The 18,416-nt window shown below is 32.6% G+C and overlaps 4 protein-coding genes across 4 annotated transcripts; 1 reads left to right on the top strand and 3 right to left on the bottom strand.

Moving 5' to 3' along the window:
* Positions 1–673: 673 nt before the first annotated feature.
* LOC105959480 (polygalacturonase) lies at positions 674–3,053 on the bottom strand. The gene is made up of 4 exons (XM_012983589.2): positions 2,559–3,053; positions 1,685–1,974; positions 1,252–1,477; positions 674–1,106 (listed from the first exon to the last, which is right to left on the bottom strand). Exons 1-4 carry the CDS (start codon positions 2,997–2,999, stop codon positions 879–881), a joined length of 1,185 nt encoding a protein of 394 aa, XP_012839043.2. The 5' UTR covers positions 3,000–3,053; the 3' UTR covers positions 674–878.
* Positions 3,054–4,036: 983 nt separating this feature from the next.
* LOC105958934 (polygalacturonase) lies at positions 4,037–6,201 on the bottom strand. Its single transcript, XM_012982934.2, has 4 exons — positions 5,709–6,201; positions 4,972–5,261; positions 4,640–4,868; positions 4,037–4,528 (listed from the first exon to the last, which is right to left on the bottom strand). The coding sequence occupies exons 1-4, from the start codon at positions 6,156–6,158 to the stop codon at positions 4,307–4,309; spliced, it is 1,191 nt and encodes a 396-aa protein (XP_012838388.2). The 5' UTR covers positions 6,159–6,201; the 3' UTR covers positions 4,037–4,306.
* A 6,168-nt stretch (positions 6,202–12,369) lies between these two features.
* Positions 12,370–13,961, bottom strand: LOC105959484 (polygalacturonase-like). The gene is made up of 4 exons (XM_012983593.2): positions 13,485–13,961; positions 13,105–13,394; positions 12,793–13,021; positions 12,370–12,694 (listed from the first exon to the last, which is right to left on the bottom strand). The coding sequence occupies exons 1-4, from the start codon at positions 13,938–13,940 to the stop codon at positions 12,476–12,478; spliced, it is 1,194 nt and encodes a 397-aa protein (XP_012839047.2). The 5' UTR covers positions 13,941–13,961; the 3' UTR covers positions 12,370–12,475.
* Positions 13,962–15,731: 1,770 nt separating this feature from the next.
* On the top strand, positions 15,732–17,826 carry LOC105959483 (2-alkenal reductase (NADP(+)-dependent)). The gene is made up of 5 exons (XM_012983592.2): positions 15,732–16,248; positions 16,414–16,594; positions 16,887–17,053; positions 17,156–17,238; positions 17,338–17,826. Exons 1-5 carry the CDS (start codon positions 16,018–16,020, stop codon positions 17,714–17,716), a joined length of 1,041 nt encoding a protein of 346 aa, XP_012839046.1. The 5' UTR covers positions 15,732–16,017; the 3' UTR covers positions 17,717–17,826.
* The last annotated feature ends 590 nt before the right edge of the window (positions 17,827–18,416 follow it).

Genomic DNA, 18,416 nt, shown 5'->3' on the forward strand with positions numbered 1-18,416 from the left:
GGTGGGGTCCACCATCAATCATCAGATTCCCTTTGGAATTTCCATCTTTACCCCTCAAGAAGTTATTTCTTTCCTTTTAGACCCCTCAAATTTTCAATTTTCATAAAAAGTAAATAAAATGTTAAATATTAGTTAAAATTCGAAGTAATTATAGTAATTATGTATTATCACATATATTTTTTGTATTTTCAACGGTCAACGTTGAACTTGTAAGTTCTAGCTAACTATTTTTTTTGGATGATAGTAATTTAGGACACTTGGAAAGTAACAATAGCAAAAGTTAGGCTAACTGTAAGGTCATAATTTGCTAGATATTTATTAGTGTTATATTTATTTTATTTCCACAAATTTATTAAGGATTATACTTAAAAAAATAAAACAAGATATGTTAACATGTTTCACACGTGGGATAAATTCGTCTTCTAAATTGATAAATACCTAAGTGATAAGGACTTCACATAAACGGTAGAATCTTGGAGAATTGATGCTATCATCTTAGTTTGGTTCAATTATTAAATCTAAAATTAATAGTCAAACATGGTGGCACAATTTTAAGTTTCTAGATTATTCCGAATTTTTATTTGGTGGGATTATTCCGAATTTTTGAAAAAAAAAAAAAAAACTGAATCGAGCCTAATTGCTCACTCTCGTTTACACTAGCTAGGGAAAGACGTGCACAATTTGATATTATAAATTGTGGGCGAAATGAATTATTTCTATCTTCTACTCTTGTTCTTGAATAGTCAATACTATATGGTCCATCACACGTAACTAATTCAATTTATTTTTGACTAATCAATCATACTTGGATAAATAAATCAACAATCTTACACGTGTAAATATTTTTTAATTTACTTAATTTTATCTAAATAAATATACTACCAGCAGCTTCTTGGAAACACAGCACCAGTGGTAGATCCTCCTGCATTCTCACAGTAAGAAACAGTAGGCCTCTTCAAAGTATTCACATAAGTCAGCTTAATATCTTGCAACCGTATTCCGCTACACGGGTTCGTCGAACTGCAACGGAAAGTCATCGCCGCCTGCGTCGACGAAGATCCCTTTATGTTTTTGTACGTCACTTGGCTCACTCTCACTCCAGAACTCTACAAATAATATTCAATCATTCATCATCATATATATGAATTATGATCAATATATATGAATATATAATATATATATATATATAAATAAAACAATATTTTATATCTCATTTAATATTATTGCTTAGTATAATTAGCTAGTATGTACCTGATGAGGGCAACTGTTACCAGGGCAGTATCTTTGATCAATGATTATAGGGTTTGCCACATTTCTCATTATAAGATTCTTGAAGACTAGATTCTTGGCATAGCCGCCACTCGGCCGGGCCCACGATTTCACACGAACGCCGTTTTGCGTCTTTGTGAAGACGGAATTTGTTACCGTCACGTTCTGTACTCCGTCTTCATTAAAACCATTGCCTAGGCTTCCAATGCTGCACTCCAAAAAAAAAAATTTGAAAGCATGCATCAATAATTAAAAATCGACATTTTAGGGGGTTGTGTGCTAAAAAATACACGAAATAAGGAGATTTTAGCTAATATTTATAATACGAGGAGTTTTTTGGCAATTTGATATAATACATGAGTACTGACTGAATGCAATAGACTCGTGGATAGTGGATGACAAACTGATATTGTACCTGATTCCGTGTCCGGGCCCACATCCGATATTGTCCATGTACATGTTCATGGATCCGGGCCCGATTGATATACAGTCGTCTCCGGTCCTAATTGTGCAGCCCGTGATTGTAACTCCCCTTGATGACTCTATGTGGATCCCGTCTGTATTCGGGCTTCCGCTCGGTGCAGTGATCTTCATATTTTGTATCTTCATATTACTGCATTCGTTAATCGCCATGTGAACCGTCTGGCTATTGAACGATGACAAACCGTTGACTATCACGTTGCTGCACCATTGGAACGATATCGACTGCCAATAAAAAATGTTGTTTTGTTACCTAAGAATCTAGATTGGTCACGTAGGCCTAAAGTTGGAAATCGAACGAATCAGAATTGGAACAAGTAATTTCGGACCCCAAAAAAAAATGGAGGTGGAATTAAAACCATATTCAGTTCCGTTAAAAAAATATAGAAATCGGAATCTAATATGTAATTCCAATTCCGTTCCAAAACAAACTTGGGAAAATTCTATTTTTTTATGAAGTGGAAAATCAGTTCCAATTTAATTTGTTTCAAAAATATTTTGAAATTGGACTGAAATGTTCCAAAATTGGAAACCTCTAAATCGAAATCGACGGAATTCAGAAATTTCAAAGTCACCTATTATACAAAATGCATAATAATATATTGTAAGTGCAATTTTCGGAATTAAAATAAGCTCCGAAATCGGAATCTAATATGTATTCCAATTCCATTAAAAAAAAATCTGCAAAATTAGAAAAACCTCGGAACTTTCGGAATTCAGAATATTGTTCCAAAATCGAATTTTCGGATGGGAAACAACGAAATTACACTACTTTAGCTTAATAATAGTAGGACACAAAATAAAATTACCCTTGCTCCGCGAGGACAGTTGCCTCCGCTTCTCCGACAGGACCAGAACTTGGATCCTTTAGCATCGATGATTCCTCCGACGACAGATAATCGGCTGACCTTATAGAACAGAATCCAAAACTGTGAGTTCCCGACAACGTTGTAGTTATCAGGAGCCACTAGAGTTCCACTTATTTGGAAGAGGATTCGGTTCTTGCACGGCCCCACAAACGAAACGGATCTAATCAGGAATATTCCTCTAGGGACGGAAACCGACGTTGGTGTGACTGAGTTGCACGCGGCGGTCCATGCCCGGAGAAATGCTGACGTGGAATCTGTTCTTCCGTCGCCTCTAGCTCCGAAACTGACCACATTATAAGCTGAAGAAGGAGATATAATTATAAATAGGTCAATTACCAAGACTAATTGACAAGAAAAAGATGTTGCTAAATTATTAGGCATGATTATTGATTTTGAAATGGAGGGAAAATTGATGTTTTAAGATTTGATATGAATAAGACTGGATATATATATATATATATATATATATATATATATATATATATATATATATATATATATATATATATATATATATATATATATATAATAGTCAAATGGGAGATATGATATAATGCGGTGAATATGGAAAAGCCAAGTGAGTTAGATCTTGATTTCACGTGGATGTATGTACTGTGAAAGTGTACGTATAGGGACATTGTTTGATGAATTTTCTTGGGATCAGAGATGGTAATTAATTTAATGCAATTATTAATAATTAATTAATTAAATCACCAGAAGGTATGCAGGTATAGTTAATTATTAATTATGGATTAAGTAAGGAATCACAAGACACAGGAATTTAATGCTACGATCTAACACCATGTGATATATGTCAATGTGGTTATATTTCTAATTCATTTTTCCTCACCAGCACAAGATTAATAATTCTTGGGCCTCATTTGGTTGGGGAGATTAGTGATCCCGCAGGCCGAAAAAACAATTTGCTTTCCATTAGATTATTTAATCTTGTGTTGATTATCTAATCTTGGCAACCAAACGAGTTCCTGATGAAATAACAAATATATACTTTGTAATTAATATAAGTATGAATATGTTTGTCTTTGTTCTAACCAAAACAGAAGAAACTTAATTACAGTGTAATAATAATAATAATAATAATAATAATAATAATAATAATGTTAAAGGTACAGCCCAGAAACCAAAAAGAATCCAAGTGTAGGCAGAAAGTGGCAAGAATGAAGCTCTAAACTCTAAAATGAATTAAGTATTGGTAATAAGCAGAGGCATCATGTGCAGATAAATAGAATATAATTCATGATAATTCAAAAATTAAGAAACCCGAAACACGATCTGCTTATTACCTTATAACACGATCGATCAGTACTGCATGGAACCGACAACGCTAATTGTATATTGTGCTTTAATTTGTGGATCGCAAATCACGATTTTTCCGATAAATTTTTCGCGAGCATTTTTCGTTAGTTATCAAATCCATTTTAAAAAAAAATTAAATTAAAATAAAATTTGCATTGAATCAAAGTGTATATATACTAGTGAAAGTATTACAAATTATTGGTTCTGTTAATTAATATTTTTGTAGTGTGTGCAAGGCCAGGCGAAACCAGTTTAAGAAAACTGGCAATTAAACCACCACAGGCTCTCATGCAAGAAAACTTATAAATTCAATTCCTAGTACTAATTAATTAATTAATTAACTTCTCTTACAAGTTGTAATAATCAGCTCATTAATACAAACAGCTGGTGGGTTCGATCAGACCGGAAACCGAGCCAGCAGCATTCGAGCACGAAGCCTCGGCTCTTCGGTTTTTGTAACTTAGTTTCACATTTTCAAGCCTTATTCTCTCGCATGGATTCGCCTTGCTACAATCGAATTTCACCGCAACTTCTGTTGCTGACGTGCCTTGAATATCTTCGTAACTAACGTCACTAATCTTCACTCCCGACACCTGTAATAACACCAACCAACCAATATATTAACTAAAAAACATCTTGAAAATACTAAATAATTAAAAGAAAAAAAAAAGATGAATCAACTAATTAAGAAAATTAGAACCAACCTGCCCGGGGCAGTTATTGTTATTAGGGCAGTAATTTTGGTCAATGACAATAGGGTTCTGCACATTGGTCATAAGTGCATGCTGGAAAACAACACCACGTACAAAACCTTTGCTTGGTCTCCCCCATGTTTTTATCCTTAGCCCATTTTGTGTGTTCTTGAAATTTACACTTCTAACTGTCACATTTTCCACACCTGCTTCTTCAAAGTCTTTTCCCAGGCTTCCAATACTTCATCCACAAATAAAAAATTAAAAAAAAAATTTGTAATTTTCGTCGAGAATCAGCAAATTACGATCGATTATATAGTGAACAACAAAATTTTAATATATACCTTATCCCGTGACCGGGCCCACAAGTCACGTTTTCGATCCACAGATTCTTAGTGCCTGGGCCTATCGAGACGCAATCGTCTCCCGTACTTATTTTGGTACTCAAAATTGTGACGCCCGTTGATAGCTGGACGTGAATTCCGTCGGTGTTGGGACTATTTCCCGACGCCGAAACCCTAACCCCTTGCAGTTTCACGTTTTCGCATCCGTTTATCACAATGTGGAACATTTGGCTGTTTAACGACGTCAGTCCGATTATTTCCATATTCTTCGACTTCGTCATACCTAATGTCTGCGCATTAATTATACTAATCAAAATTATATAAAAAAAACTACTAATATATAATTAAATTGTACAGTAATTATGTCTAAGAAGTAAGTAACCTTAAATTCAGTAATTAAATTGCTAATTAAATTGCTATTTTTTTTTAAATTAATTAAGAATTAAAACAAAAAAAAAAAGAACATGGTATAAGAATTTAAGTAACCGTTACCCTCCACTTCCTCACTAACCTGGAAATCAGTTATTATTTAATAATAACTGTAGCAGTTAATTTCCTAATTCCTATACTAAACATCGCACGTGACAAACCCCATGGAATTTCCAAGCTTTAATTCGAGCTCTTTTAATTTAATTTGCACCACGATTTTAAATAAAATAAAAAATTCAAGACCAGACAAAACACACACACACACACACACAGTAAAAACAACACACGTGACGTTTAAGAATTACTACCGTGGCGCCACTAGGACAATCTTTCCCGCGAGATTTCTTGCACTCCCACAAGGCGGGGCCCTGCGCATCCAGGGTTCCGCCACGGACCGAGACCCCGTCGGCCCCCTCGAAGAGCAGCCAGTTGCCGGATTTGCCGATGGCGTTGAAGTTCGCCGGAGCTACGAGGGTTCCGTCGATTCTCACGGTGATGGCCTTGTTCCTGCAGGGACCTCTGAAGTGCACGTTCCTGAGCAGGAATCTGCCACGTGGCACGTAGATAGTGGTGGGTTTGTTGGATGCGCAAGCTGCTGACCATGCTCTGGACAGGGCGGCGGTGGAGTCTGTTGCGCCGTCGGGCTTTGCTCCCAAGTCCAAGACATTGTACGTGGTTGCGGCGGCGGCGGCCAATGATTGGTGGAGAGAGAAAAAATATAGGAAAAGAATGAATGCAGTTAGGTTTCCCATTTGCATTGTAAGAATAATTTGAGAGGTTTTTGGTAGTGATGAATGATTAATTGAGGAAGTTTTGGAGGGTTATTTATAGGGGTCTTTCTAGGGTGAGATCCCATGTTCTAAACTTTTATGAGATACCCCCTTTATATTGCGCCACGTGTCCCTGCCAAAAAATCCAATTTTTCCTCATTTACGTATTGTCGTAAATACCCTTCGTATAATTAATATTTTCAAAAAATCTGCAATTATAAATTAGTAATGAAATGTCAATTTTACCCTCTCTATTTTAATGCAATTTTAAATATATATTTATTGCTGAATTAAAATTTATAACGTCAATTATATCATTATTCGTAAAAATCATTAAACCACCCATCCAAAATTGCATCAACCTGAATTCAAACTTGTGACCATCTGAAAACATACAGAATACTTACCATTAAGACACAACACATAATTGACAATAAACTAACAATATGAATATATATCACAAAGCTACAATTTATAATGGTTATAAAACTTATATAAATAATGTTAAATAAATTATTAATTCTCATATAATTATTATTATTATTATTATATATTAAAAATATCCCATACTAACAAATCTTTATATAATATAATTTAAAAATCTAAGGAAATGTTGTTCAACTTGTGTAATTTAAAAATTAATTTCGAAAGAATTTGAAGTTTGAATTGAATCGTAAATTGTAAGATTTTATTAAATCGTAATATTTGAATCAATTAAACTCATGTGTTTTCAATTCAAAAACAATATTCAAAGATTTGATCGATTAAGCTCAACTCATTTCAATTCGTAGACAATATTCAAATATTTGAATCGGTTAAACTCAATAATTTACAATAGCGTATTAATCAATCTTGTATAGTTAAAGTTTAGTAACTTTTTTTATTGAATTTTATCATAAAAAATAATAAAATTTAATTGGTAAAAATCGTAAGATTTAATCGGTTCATGGTTAGATTAAATCTTACGATTTACGATCTGATTCTTACGATTTTACGAATTAAATTATTATTTTTTTGTTAAAATTGAATTAAAAGGATAGTATACTTTAATTATAAATAGTTAACTCGATTAATACGTTGTTGTCAGTGGTTGAACTTAATCGATTCAAATTTTTGAATAATATTTACAAATTAAAAGGATTTGCGCTTAATTGATTCAAATCATACGCTTTAATTAATCTTATGATTTGATTCTTGCGTAATTTAGGAATTATTTTTTTATGATAAAATTGAATTAAAAATGTATTACATTTTAATTAATAATAGTTAATTTGATTAAGACGTTCTTGTCAATAGTTGAGCGCGCTAATGAATCGATTCAAATATTTGAATAATGTTTACGAATTGAAAGGACTTGAGCTTAATTGGTTCAAATATTACGCTTTGATAAAATATTATGATTTACGATTAGGTTCTTACATGTGTTAGGAATTAAATTTATTATTTTTTATGACAAAATTGAATTAAAAAGATATTAGACATTACTTATAAATAGTTAAATCAATTTTGTAACATGTTATGTCAATAGTTAAGCAACCGATTAGATCAAATATTTGAATAATGTTTACTAATTGAAAGGGTTTGTACTTCATCGATTCAAATCTTACTAGTTGATTAAATTAAATATTAAAAGAAAATTCACAATATAGTATTTGTAGTATATAATTTTATTTTAAAGTAAGAAAACTACTAATTGGAATGAGTTATAATTTTTTCTTCTTCTAAAGAAACATATTATTTTATTTTTTATTTGGATTTGCCACACTATCGATTAAATAACATAAGTGAGTTTGAATTAAGTTATGCACTTTTTTTTTATTTAATTGAGCATTCTTTACATTTTTAAATGGTGAAGTTTATTAATACTTCTAATATTATATAATTAATGATAGATGTTTGGCGTATTGAACTGCAATTCTTTATATTTTTCAAACTTTATTTTATTAAATTTGTTAATAATTTATTTAATATCATTTAATAATAATGAATGTTGCAATTAATATTTCTAGTAACAGTATGTATACAATTATGGTTAAACATTTCATAATAAGTTAATGTGCTTGGATGGTTAGGAGTGATAAATGTATTAAGAGGTCACAAGTTCTATTTCTTATGAAAGCATTTTTTTCGATTATTTATCAAATAAAACTCAGTCACAATGAATTTAAATTAATTATTTAATTAAAATATAGTAGGGGTAAATTAGACATTTCAATGTTAATCAATTTTATATTAATTTAATAAAAAAAATAGTCGAAGGATATTATGGTAATGTACTTCAATTTTTAGAACATAAGCCATGTTATTTTCCTAGGGTCCAGATTTAATCTTAGAAAATTAATGGTGATTAATGCATATCTCATAAAAGTTTAGAACATGGGGTATCTCACCCTAGACAAACCCTATTTATAGTGGGTATTCGAATAACAAAAAGTGGGGTTGAGGGTTTAATTTATAATTTATTAAATCGGAATGGAAAAAATAAAATAATAATTAATTATAAAAAATGAAAAAGAAAAATTAAATTAAATTGAAAAGAAAAAAAAAGGTATTATTTGATCGACCAATTAAGCAATCCGAGCAAGAAAATGAGGAGGTGGCATCAAGATTGAAACTTTGTTTAGGTCATCCATATAACAGAAAAAACAGACTTTGCTTCGGACATAATTTCAATACACCAATTAAAATTGATGCTTTCAAGCATTCATGTTTTTTTTTTTTTTTTTCTAATTCTAAAGTCGAATGGCTTTCCACCACCTAGTAAATATACATTAATTGGCATTTATTTATTTGTTTGTTTGAAAATGTACAAGTCATTGAGAGGAGTTATATTCGAACTTAATTTGTTTTGTAGACACTGATATAGCTTAAATTACGGTTAACCCTGAGATAAAGTTAAATTACGGAAAAAAAAAAACTTTTATGATTGGTAATTACAATCACCTCCCTTAACTATATCTCCCTTAACTATGAATCTTCTTAGATGTTTACCATTACGGTGACAAATTTAGTGGCATCTTGTAAATTATGTGGAATATTCTCCATTTTACAACATTCGAACTTCACATTTTGAAACAAAATGATCATAAAATGTGTCTATAATTGGCTTGTAAACATTAGATTGTGGTGCATCAGAATTAAACTGCATTTTTACACAAAACGAATATAAACTAGTGATAAGGGACATCAAATTGGATTCGACTTGCAAAATAACTATTTAATTCGGAGAAGAGTTATTAATGGGCATTGGTGGAAATATCGAAAGAAATTATGGCAAAGTAAGGGTTTTCGAAAAACTCAAATTGTATTTGAGTACTAAACGAACTCTATCTCAAGTGAAACGGCGCAAGGAACAAAACTCATGAGAAAAGCTCATGAATCACGTCAAATTTCAGCAATCTAACGTCGTTTAGACTCCCAAAAGTTCGTTTTTGCTATTTTAGGTAAGTTTTAGAAAATTAATATCAAATCATAGAAAATTCGGATTAGGATTCCGTAAATTGGGTTGTTCCCAAAATTACGAGATCTACTAGAATCAGACTCTAACTCGTTTTTGCCGTTTTTGGTAATTTTTATTATTTTCTTAGTTTAATTAGGGTTTTCAGTTTTTTAGTATAAATAGCTGCCTTAGGACTTTATTTTGAGAAGAATTTCGAAATTTAATAAAATCCATAGAGTTTTCTCTATTTTTCTGGTGGATTCCAGAGTTTTCGGTGGATTCCGAATGTTATTTTGTTCTATAGGATTAATTCATAGAAATTAATTCTTTACCGTGCTTCCGTTCTGCGTCAACTAGAGAACATTCCACGGAATTTAGAAGATTTGGTTGAATTTGACACGATAAGATTGGACGTGCAAAAAAATTCATAATTATATTGAGATGGTTGTAATTACCCAAACATGAACGTTCTTTTCGTAATTTAACTTTACCTCAGGAATAACTGTAATTATTATTACTATTCCAATATAAAATGGAGAAAAAAAGGGAAGGAAAAAAGGCATAAAATAGGAATGGAAACGACAAGAACGTAAACAGGAAACAGCTGAAACGACATGCCTTTAGTGGTGCCATTCTTTCCTGTCGTGCCCTTAACTTGCTTTAATTACAAGTTAATCAATACCCTAATTCCTAATATTACTTCCATGCTTTTCATATCCTATGTCATACATACATACACACATTTCCTCATATTAATAATTATCATTATTTTAGCATTAATATTATTTAAACACTATTGAGTACCCTTATTGCATTTAGTATTCCGGTGAAAGTCGCAACTGTTTTATTTCCCCTGTCATAAAAAAATAGCAAACCATTTTTCCGGTTCACCAGCCGAGAAAAAAGACCAAAATACTCCGTGACATTTTTTGCAAAAATTAATAAAAGACCCCTGAACACTGCCCATATTTATATTTACTTATATATTAAAAAAAATCCAAATTTGAATAATGCATAGCTACTCACAGGGGCGTTCCTAAAATTTTGGGGGCCCTAGGCGAGATTTAAAGACGGCTAAAAAATAGGGCCCTTTTATAATCTACAATAAAACTTTTTTTTTTCAAGAAAAGTAATAAACTCTATGTTAACTTGATCTTGTAAGGTATATAGTCAGTGCCAAGGCTAGAAATGGGATTAAAGTTTACGGGGGCAGTACCCCGAATTTTTTAAGGATAATTTGCATGAAGTAGCACTAAAACAGGTGAAAATATATAAAAATAAATAACTAATACATTATAAATTTAATAACTAGGGCCCCCTGACTAGAAGAATTATAGAAACAAGTAAGAATTGTTAATTTATACATATTTATGAATTAAGTTTCTCAATAATTATATATATAATATAATTCTTTTTTCAATAAATATTCATATATAAAGGGTATGAACAAATTTGGGGGCCCTAAACTTTTAAAAAAACTACGGAGGCCCTAGGCGACCGCCTACTTCGCTTCCCCTCAGAACCGGCCTTGGCTACTCATAATTATATTGTCATCCTCATTTATAAACAACTGCAATAATATTAGGATGAGACCATGCTAATTAATGTTATCTTGCTCGTTCATTAATTATAATATACGTACGAGATAACCTTGATTATTACTTGAACTCATTATTTAATATCAGTTACTCCCTCCGTTCCTAAATAAGTGTCTCTTTTCAATTTTTACAAAGATTAAGAAACTCAATAAATATATCTTGGTTTTAGAAAAATCATATAAAAATGACTAAAACAACTTTTATTATTTAATGATTTATAAGAGAAAATTAATGACTAGAGTTTCATTAATAAGGTTAAAACATGAAAAATGCATTTAATGCAGTATTGGAAATCTAAAGTGATAGATAATATGAAACAAAAGTATTTTAAAAAAGAGACCGTTATTGTGGAACAGATGGAGTAATTAATATTAAAAATATTTGTGCTGCTGATCGATAACATGCCAATGATGTTGTAAAGGACATTGGATAATGGTGCAGCCGCAATTATGCATGTTACAAACTTATAAGAGCCATTAATTAATTAATTTATTATATTTTTTATTTTCTTATATACTTGCTTGCAAGTCAACTATAAATTCAAAAGCACATTAGTACATGAATTTGCATGTGAATAACTACTTTATATATATTACTGACTTCATGAATATATTATTTCAACTTAACATTTATCCCCAATTGCATATATTAATCAATATATCTCTTTTTAAGCGAAAACTGGAAAGAAGTAATTAAAAGTTCAATAAAGTTAAAAGTGGAGTGCTTGGTTTAAAAAAAAAAATGGGTACCCATTACTATCAATGTTAATAGGCCAAATTACGGCAAGTCTTCAAATTACAAAAAAATCTTTTATGTTCCTTAACTATGTATTGTTTTACGAAAAAAGAATTTCATTCACAAGGGTGGGAGTGGGACATTCCCATATAAGACAATACATAGTTGAGAGGTAGTTTATAATTACCCAAATATAAGAGGGTTTTTTTCGTAATTTCAGCATACTTCAGGCGGTGGCGGTAATTTGCCCATGCTAATATAATTTGACAATTCAGGTCACATTATAGCTTTAAACAACCAAACACGACTTTAATTCATTGCAAACCAAAGTCGCTATATATATTAATAAAAACATCCCAAAACATAAAATGCGGCAGGAGTAACGCCGGGCTTTGGCAGCTGAGATCTAATCAATCAAGATGCCTAATTAATATCAGCCACATGCTTTTAATTATATTTATTTTCCTATATATTCAATTTTCACACTTTTATATTTATATGGATATATATTATTTTATTTTAATTTAATTCCTTTATAAGCAACTGGTCGGCCGGACAACACCGGCAGCCGACCCGGCAGCGTTAGCACAAGAAGCAGTAGCTGCTTTATCTCTGTAACTTAAATTAACCCCATCCAACGTAATTCCACTGCACGGGTTCTTTTTACTGCAGTCAAATTTCACTGCTACTTGTGTAGCTGATGTTCCATGTATATCTTCATATGCCACGTCACTTATCTTCACCCCCGACCCCTGTAGTAACAAAACCAATAATCCCACAACAACTACTGTTAATTAGTATTAATATTATTTTTTTTTTAGTTGTTTTTAACTTTAACTTTTTTATATACCTGAGTAGGACAATTTTGGTGGTCGGGGCAGTAATTTTGGTCGATAATAATCGGGTTTTCGACGTTAACGACAACAAGATGCTGGAAAAGCACGTTTTTAACGAACCCGTTGCTCGGCCTCGCCCACGTCTTCACTCTCACGCCGTTTTCCGTTCCGGTGAATGTAACCGTTTTAACTGTCACGTTTTGCACTCCCGCTTCTTCCAAATCCCACCCTAAACTTCCAATACTTCCATACAAAAAAAAAACATAAAAAAAATTTAATACATTATATTATACATATATATGTGTATGTATGTATGTTGACGGTACCTTATTCCGTGGCCGGGCCCACAGGCGAGGTTTTCGATCCACAAGTTGGAAGATCCGGGGCCCACGGAGATGCAGTCGTCTCCGGTGCCGATGTGAGTGTTCATAACGGTAACTTCCGATGACTGCTGTATGTGGATGCCGTCGGTGTTTGGGCTGTTCGCCGGAGCTGAGATTTTCATATTAATCATCTTCACGCTTTTGCATCCGTCGACAAGAATATGAAACTTCTGGCTGTTCAACGAGGCTAATCCATTTATCTCTATATTCTCCGAATTGTAGAACGCCAACGACTGCGATATAAAATAAAAACAAATAAATTAAAAATAAATTATATGAAAATAATTAATGTTAAAATTAAAGAAAATATTTTAGTTTCATACTGTAGCTCCTTTAGGGCAGCTCTTGCCGGAGTTCTTGCAAGCCCACAATTTGGTGCCTTGTGCGTCTAGGGTTCCGCCGAAGATGGAAACTCCGGCGACCCTTTCGAAGGTCAACCAGTTCTCGGTTTTAGCAAGTGCGTTGTAGTCGGATGGAGCTACTAGGGTACCGTCTATACGTATAGTTATGGCTGAATTTTTGCATAGTTTACCTCCGAAGTATGCGTTTCGGAGGAGGTACCTTCCAGGTGGCACGTATATAGTTGCCGGAGACGTGGCGGCACATGCGGCCCCCCATGCACTTAGAAAAGCCTTTGTGCAGTCGGAGCTTCCGCCGGATTTAGCTCCGAACGACTGAACATTGTACGTAGGGTTCGCTGCGAGCGATGATGATGGATAGTAGAAGAGTTGTATTGTAATTATGAGGATGAAAATTTGGATATTTGTTTTGGCAGCCATTTTCTTTTTTTTTTTTGTATTAGTGTATGATTTGTGTTGTAATTAATGGGTAATTAAGGGGTATTTATAGGCTTAAAATGGGGTGCCATTAGTCAAATTGATTATGTTACAACTGAAAAAAACTGTTGTGTTTTTTGTGCATGTGTTGCGTAAACCCTAAATAGAAGTTTGTGTTCACAATACTTTACTATATTACCGGATTTACGGAGTGAATTACTACTGGATTAAGGAGGGGGTGAAATTGTCAACTTTTTTTTCAAATCGATCCATCTTATTAATTACTGAAAATTACTGGGTTTAAGGGGTTAAATCAACATTCTAGTAGTTATTAAGAAAATTAAATCAAGGCATGCATGTATTAAGGTTCAACGTTCTTGCTAATAAGCATGTGCTTCGATTAATTGATTAAAGCATAATTTTAATTAGGTCAAATGATATCTAAAATATTTACACCCGCCGTGTGGATTTGCACTGTATAATTGATTATATAACTAACCATTAGCACACATATAATACATGGGTGCGTGTCATTATGTGTAGATTTATAGTTAAAATCCAGTCAGTATAAATAAATAGATGTAACATCTAATTTTCCTGAAATATAATTAGGATTAATATTGAAGGTCAAATAAGCCACATGCAATCCTCAAAAAAATAAGCCAAAAGAAATCACTGCCACAAACAAGGGATCCCTAAAACAGGGGAACGTGCATTCATTCTTTTTACTATATGATCATATAATAATATATAATTGAAATAATAATTTCAGGTGAATATATAACAAGATCCATAATTTTCTTGAACATTTTGTGGTACTATAAGGGACATGTGAATATGGATATCCGATTTCTTTGGGCAATACAAAATTAGCATTATTTGACTTCTGATATGCTGATTAAAGATTAAGTACCAACTCTCATAGTGTCATATATAGGGGTTGACGCCTGTGCCGGAAGGTCAAGGAAATTGGTGACCCTGATGATGGGGGAGCTGTCATCCGAAGTCCCGGTGAACGGTAAAACTTCATTCGATAGTTAATTAGTCGTCAAAATAAATAAATTTAAACTCAAATTTCTAAAATTTGCTTTAAAAAAGTAATATCTATTATTAACAGTAGATATGATTTAAGTAATGGCATTTAACGAACCCTATTTTGACTTTGGATGATATCCATTTAACCAAGTCGAATGTATATTTATATATTCATACACGCAAACAATGTATTTAACATTCTTTTTGGATATTCACTGTGTGTGTGTGTCCCCTAGCAATTCCACTTTTTTTCTATATAAGAGCTCAAATAAAATAAAAATCAGAAAATTATGGGGTAAACAATACTTCTTTGATCCAATGTTATAATGCCAAACATTAATTAGGTAGTAATAATCCTCAATCTTATATATAAAAGAAAGAAACACTGGGTAATCCTAAAAAACTCTAATGGTGTTTCTGTAATTATTTATTTTTAAAATATTTTTTTACTATAATTTTTAACAATTATCAATCTCCTATTTTTCATTAATATATCTCAAATCTTAATATGCAATATTTAAAAAGATTACTATGTACTATATTTTTTTATTATGTATTAAACTGGTTATTTTTTTTTCACTTTTCAAATAATATTCCATGCATTGAACGGGGAAAAAGTGTTAGTTATGATTATATAAAAAGTAAAATAAGGTTATACGAATTTGATAATTTGGGCCGGGCTTGAAAAGTTTGTCAGGATCATTTTTTTCCTATGGCCCGGCCCAAAAGCATATAGTACAATTTTAATGCTTAAAATCTGTTCAATCTTCATTGTTTATTCCGTGTGTATTTATTTATGTGAACCAAACCTTTTCAAAAACTATCTGCAAATCGTACTTCCATAATACTACAGCACACAGACACAATCATTTTGATGCCGAAAATCGCGGGTATACATATATATATCGCATTAATCACGATTCACATATGACATATCCAACGCCACCTTAATTCACACATTCACTATATACATACACACACTCATACACATTATATTCCCACACACACACACTAAACAGAGCAGAAAAAAAGAAAGAAAAAAAAAATGGGGGAGGAAGTAAGCAACAAGCAGATAATACTGAAAGAATACGTAAAAGGGTTTCCGAAAGAATCGGACATGATTCTGAAAACCTCAACCATCAAACTCAAGATCCCGGAAGATGATTGCAACGACGCCGTTTTGGTGAAGAATCTTTACCTTTCCTGCGACCCTTACATGCGTAGCCGTATGAGCAATATCGTCGGCAGCTATGTTGACTCGTTCACTCCTGGATCGGTGAGTCGCTCACTCGCTCGCTCTTTTTCTCCACATAATTTTTTTTTTATTTTTTGCATGCGCAATTCTGGGTTGGATTATTTTAATGGATGTTGTTGAAGGTACTACTTTTGATGCACGATGTACAACATATATTATAACTGTTTGTATTAATTAATTAAACAGGCTATAACAGGATATGGAGTGGGGAGGGTTGTCGATTCTTCAAACCCTAATTTCAAAATTGGTGATTTGATTTGGGGCATAACTGGATGGGAAGAATATTCCCTAATTAAATCCACACAGCGTCTTTTCAAGATTCACCATACAGATGGTGTACCTCTCTCTTACTACACTGGACTTCTTGGTAATTAACTATTTGCTTCATTACTTTCTCTCTCTACATCTATATATACATAGTACATTAGAGCCAACCTCGCTTAAATAGTAATTTATTTCGGTCCCGTCTCGGTAAAAACCGTACTAAATCGTTAGTTCGATAATTTAATATTTCGCTGAATTAATAGAATTTTATTAGTCCCGATTGTATTAATTTATAGAAGTTTAACTGTACATGTTAAGCCTGAGTATGATCGATGATCGATGATCGGCTATTCACTATAATTGGTTGACTGTCTGAATTCTGTGGATTAACTAAGGTATGGCTGGCACTACTGCTTACTGCGGGTTTTACGAGGTTTGCTCTCCGAAAAAAGGAGAAACCGTGTTTATATCTGCTGCGTCCGGAGCCGTTGGTCAACTCGTTGGTCAATTTGCAAAGCTCTTGGGTTGCTATGTTGTTGGAAGTGCAGGAACCAAAGAAAAGGTTTTTTTTTTTGCTATATATCTATATTCATAAATCTATTCTTTTAATTTCAATAACATACTATATACAATTTTTATTTACTTAATTAATTATTCGATGAAGGTGGATCTTTTGAAGAACAAGTTCGGGTTCGATGACGCGTTTAACTACAAGGAAGAACCCGATTTGAATGCAGCTTTGAAAAGGTTATATAAGTCTTTTCAAGAAGTCGTGCATAATTGTTTTTTTTTTTTTTTGACACTTGGAAAAAATATGCGCGACAAATGTTGGTTTTATGCATGTAGGTACTTTCCGGATGGGATCGACGTATACTTTGAAAATGTGGGAGGGAAAATGCTCGAGGCGGTGCTCCTCAACATGAGGGTGCACGGTAGGATCGCGGTGTGCGGTATGATCTCGCAGTACAATCTCGAACAGCCGGAAGGTGTGAGTAACTTGTTTTGCCTAATCACGAAACGTATCCGTATGGAAGGGTTTCTCGTTTTCGATTATTACCATCTTTATCCAAAGTATTTGGAGATGGTTTTGCCACTAATCAAACAAGGCAAGATTAGTTATGTCGAGGACGTAGCTGAAGGCCTCGAGAGTGCGCCGGCAGCTCTGGTCGGGCTCTTCTCCGGCCGGAATGTCGGGAAGCAGTTGGTGGTGGTTGCTCGTGACTAGGTTCACATGTTGTTTGTGTTTGTTATGAACATGTAGTTGAATTTTATGTAATAAAAAGACAGGTTAATTTGTTGGTGTTACCTAATGATGGTGTTTGTTCTGTTTCAAAATTTTCTGTTCTATTATACAATAATTAATATGCGTCCAAAATTGTCATCGTCTTCGCCTTCTTCCATTTTTCAGGGTAAATTACGGCCATCCTCTGATGTAAGGTTAAATTATGAAAAAATATATATATTTGGACTTTGAATAATTACAACCACCCCTTAATTATGAATCTTCTAACATGTTCATTCTTATTGTGTCAAATTCAAAGGATCTTCTAGATTACGTGGAATGTTCTCTAGTTCTTTAACTTAAGATGGACGTGTAGGAAAATTTATAGTTGATAGAGTTAGTTGTAATTACCTAAAGACAATGGGGTATTTTGTAATTTGACCTTGCCTAGAGGGTGACCTAATTTAAACTTTTGTTTTTAATGAGGATATAAATATAAAGAATACACGCAAACTGAAAAAAAAAAAAAAAAAAGGATAAAACTAAAAAAATAATTCAATTACATTTTAGATAAAAAAAAAATTATAATTGTAAGATAGAAGACAAATACATGAGATAAAATTGAAACATGGATAATAATAGATTTTCATATTCTAAATTCATCTATATTTTTTCTTTATATCACAATTTTTATAATACTTTA

The sequence above is a fragment of the Erythranthe guttata genome, chromosome 14, assembly GCF_056151865.1.
Source record: "Erythranthe guttata isolate IM_541 chromosome 14, IM_541, whole genome shotgun sequence".
Taxonomy (NCBI): Eukaryota; Viridiplantae; Streptophyta; class Magnoliopsida; order Lamiales; family Phrymaceae; genus Erythranthe; species Erythranthe guttata.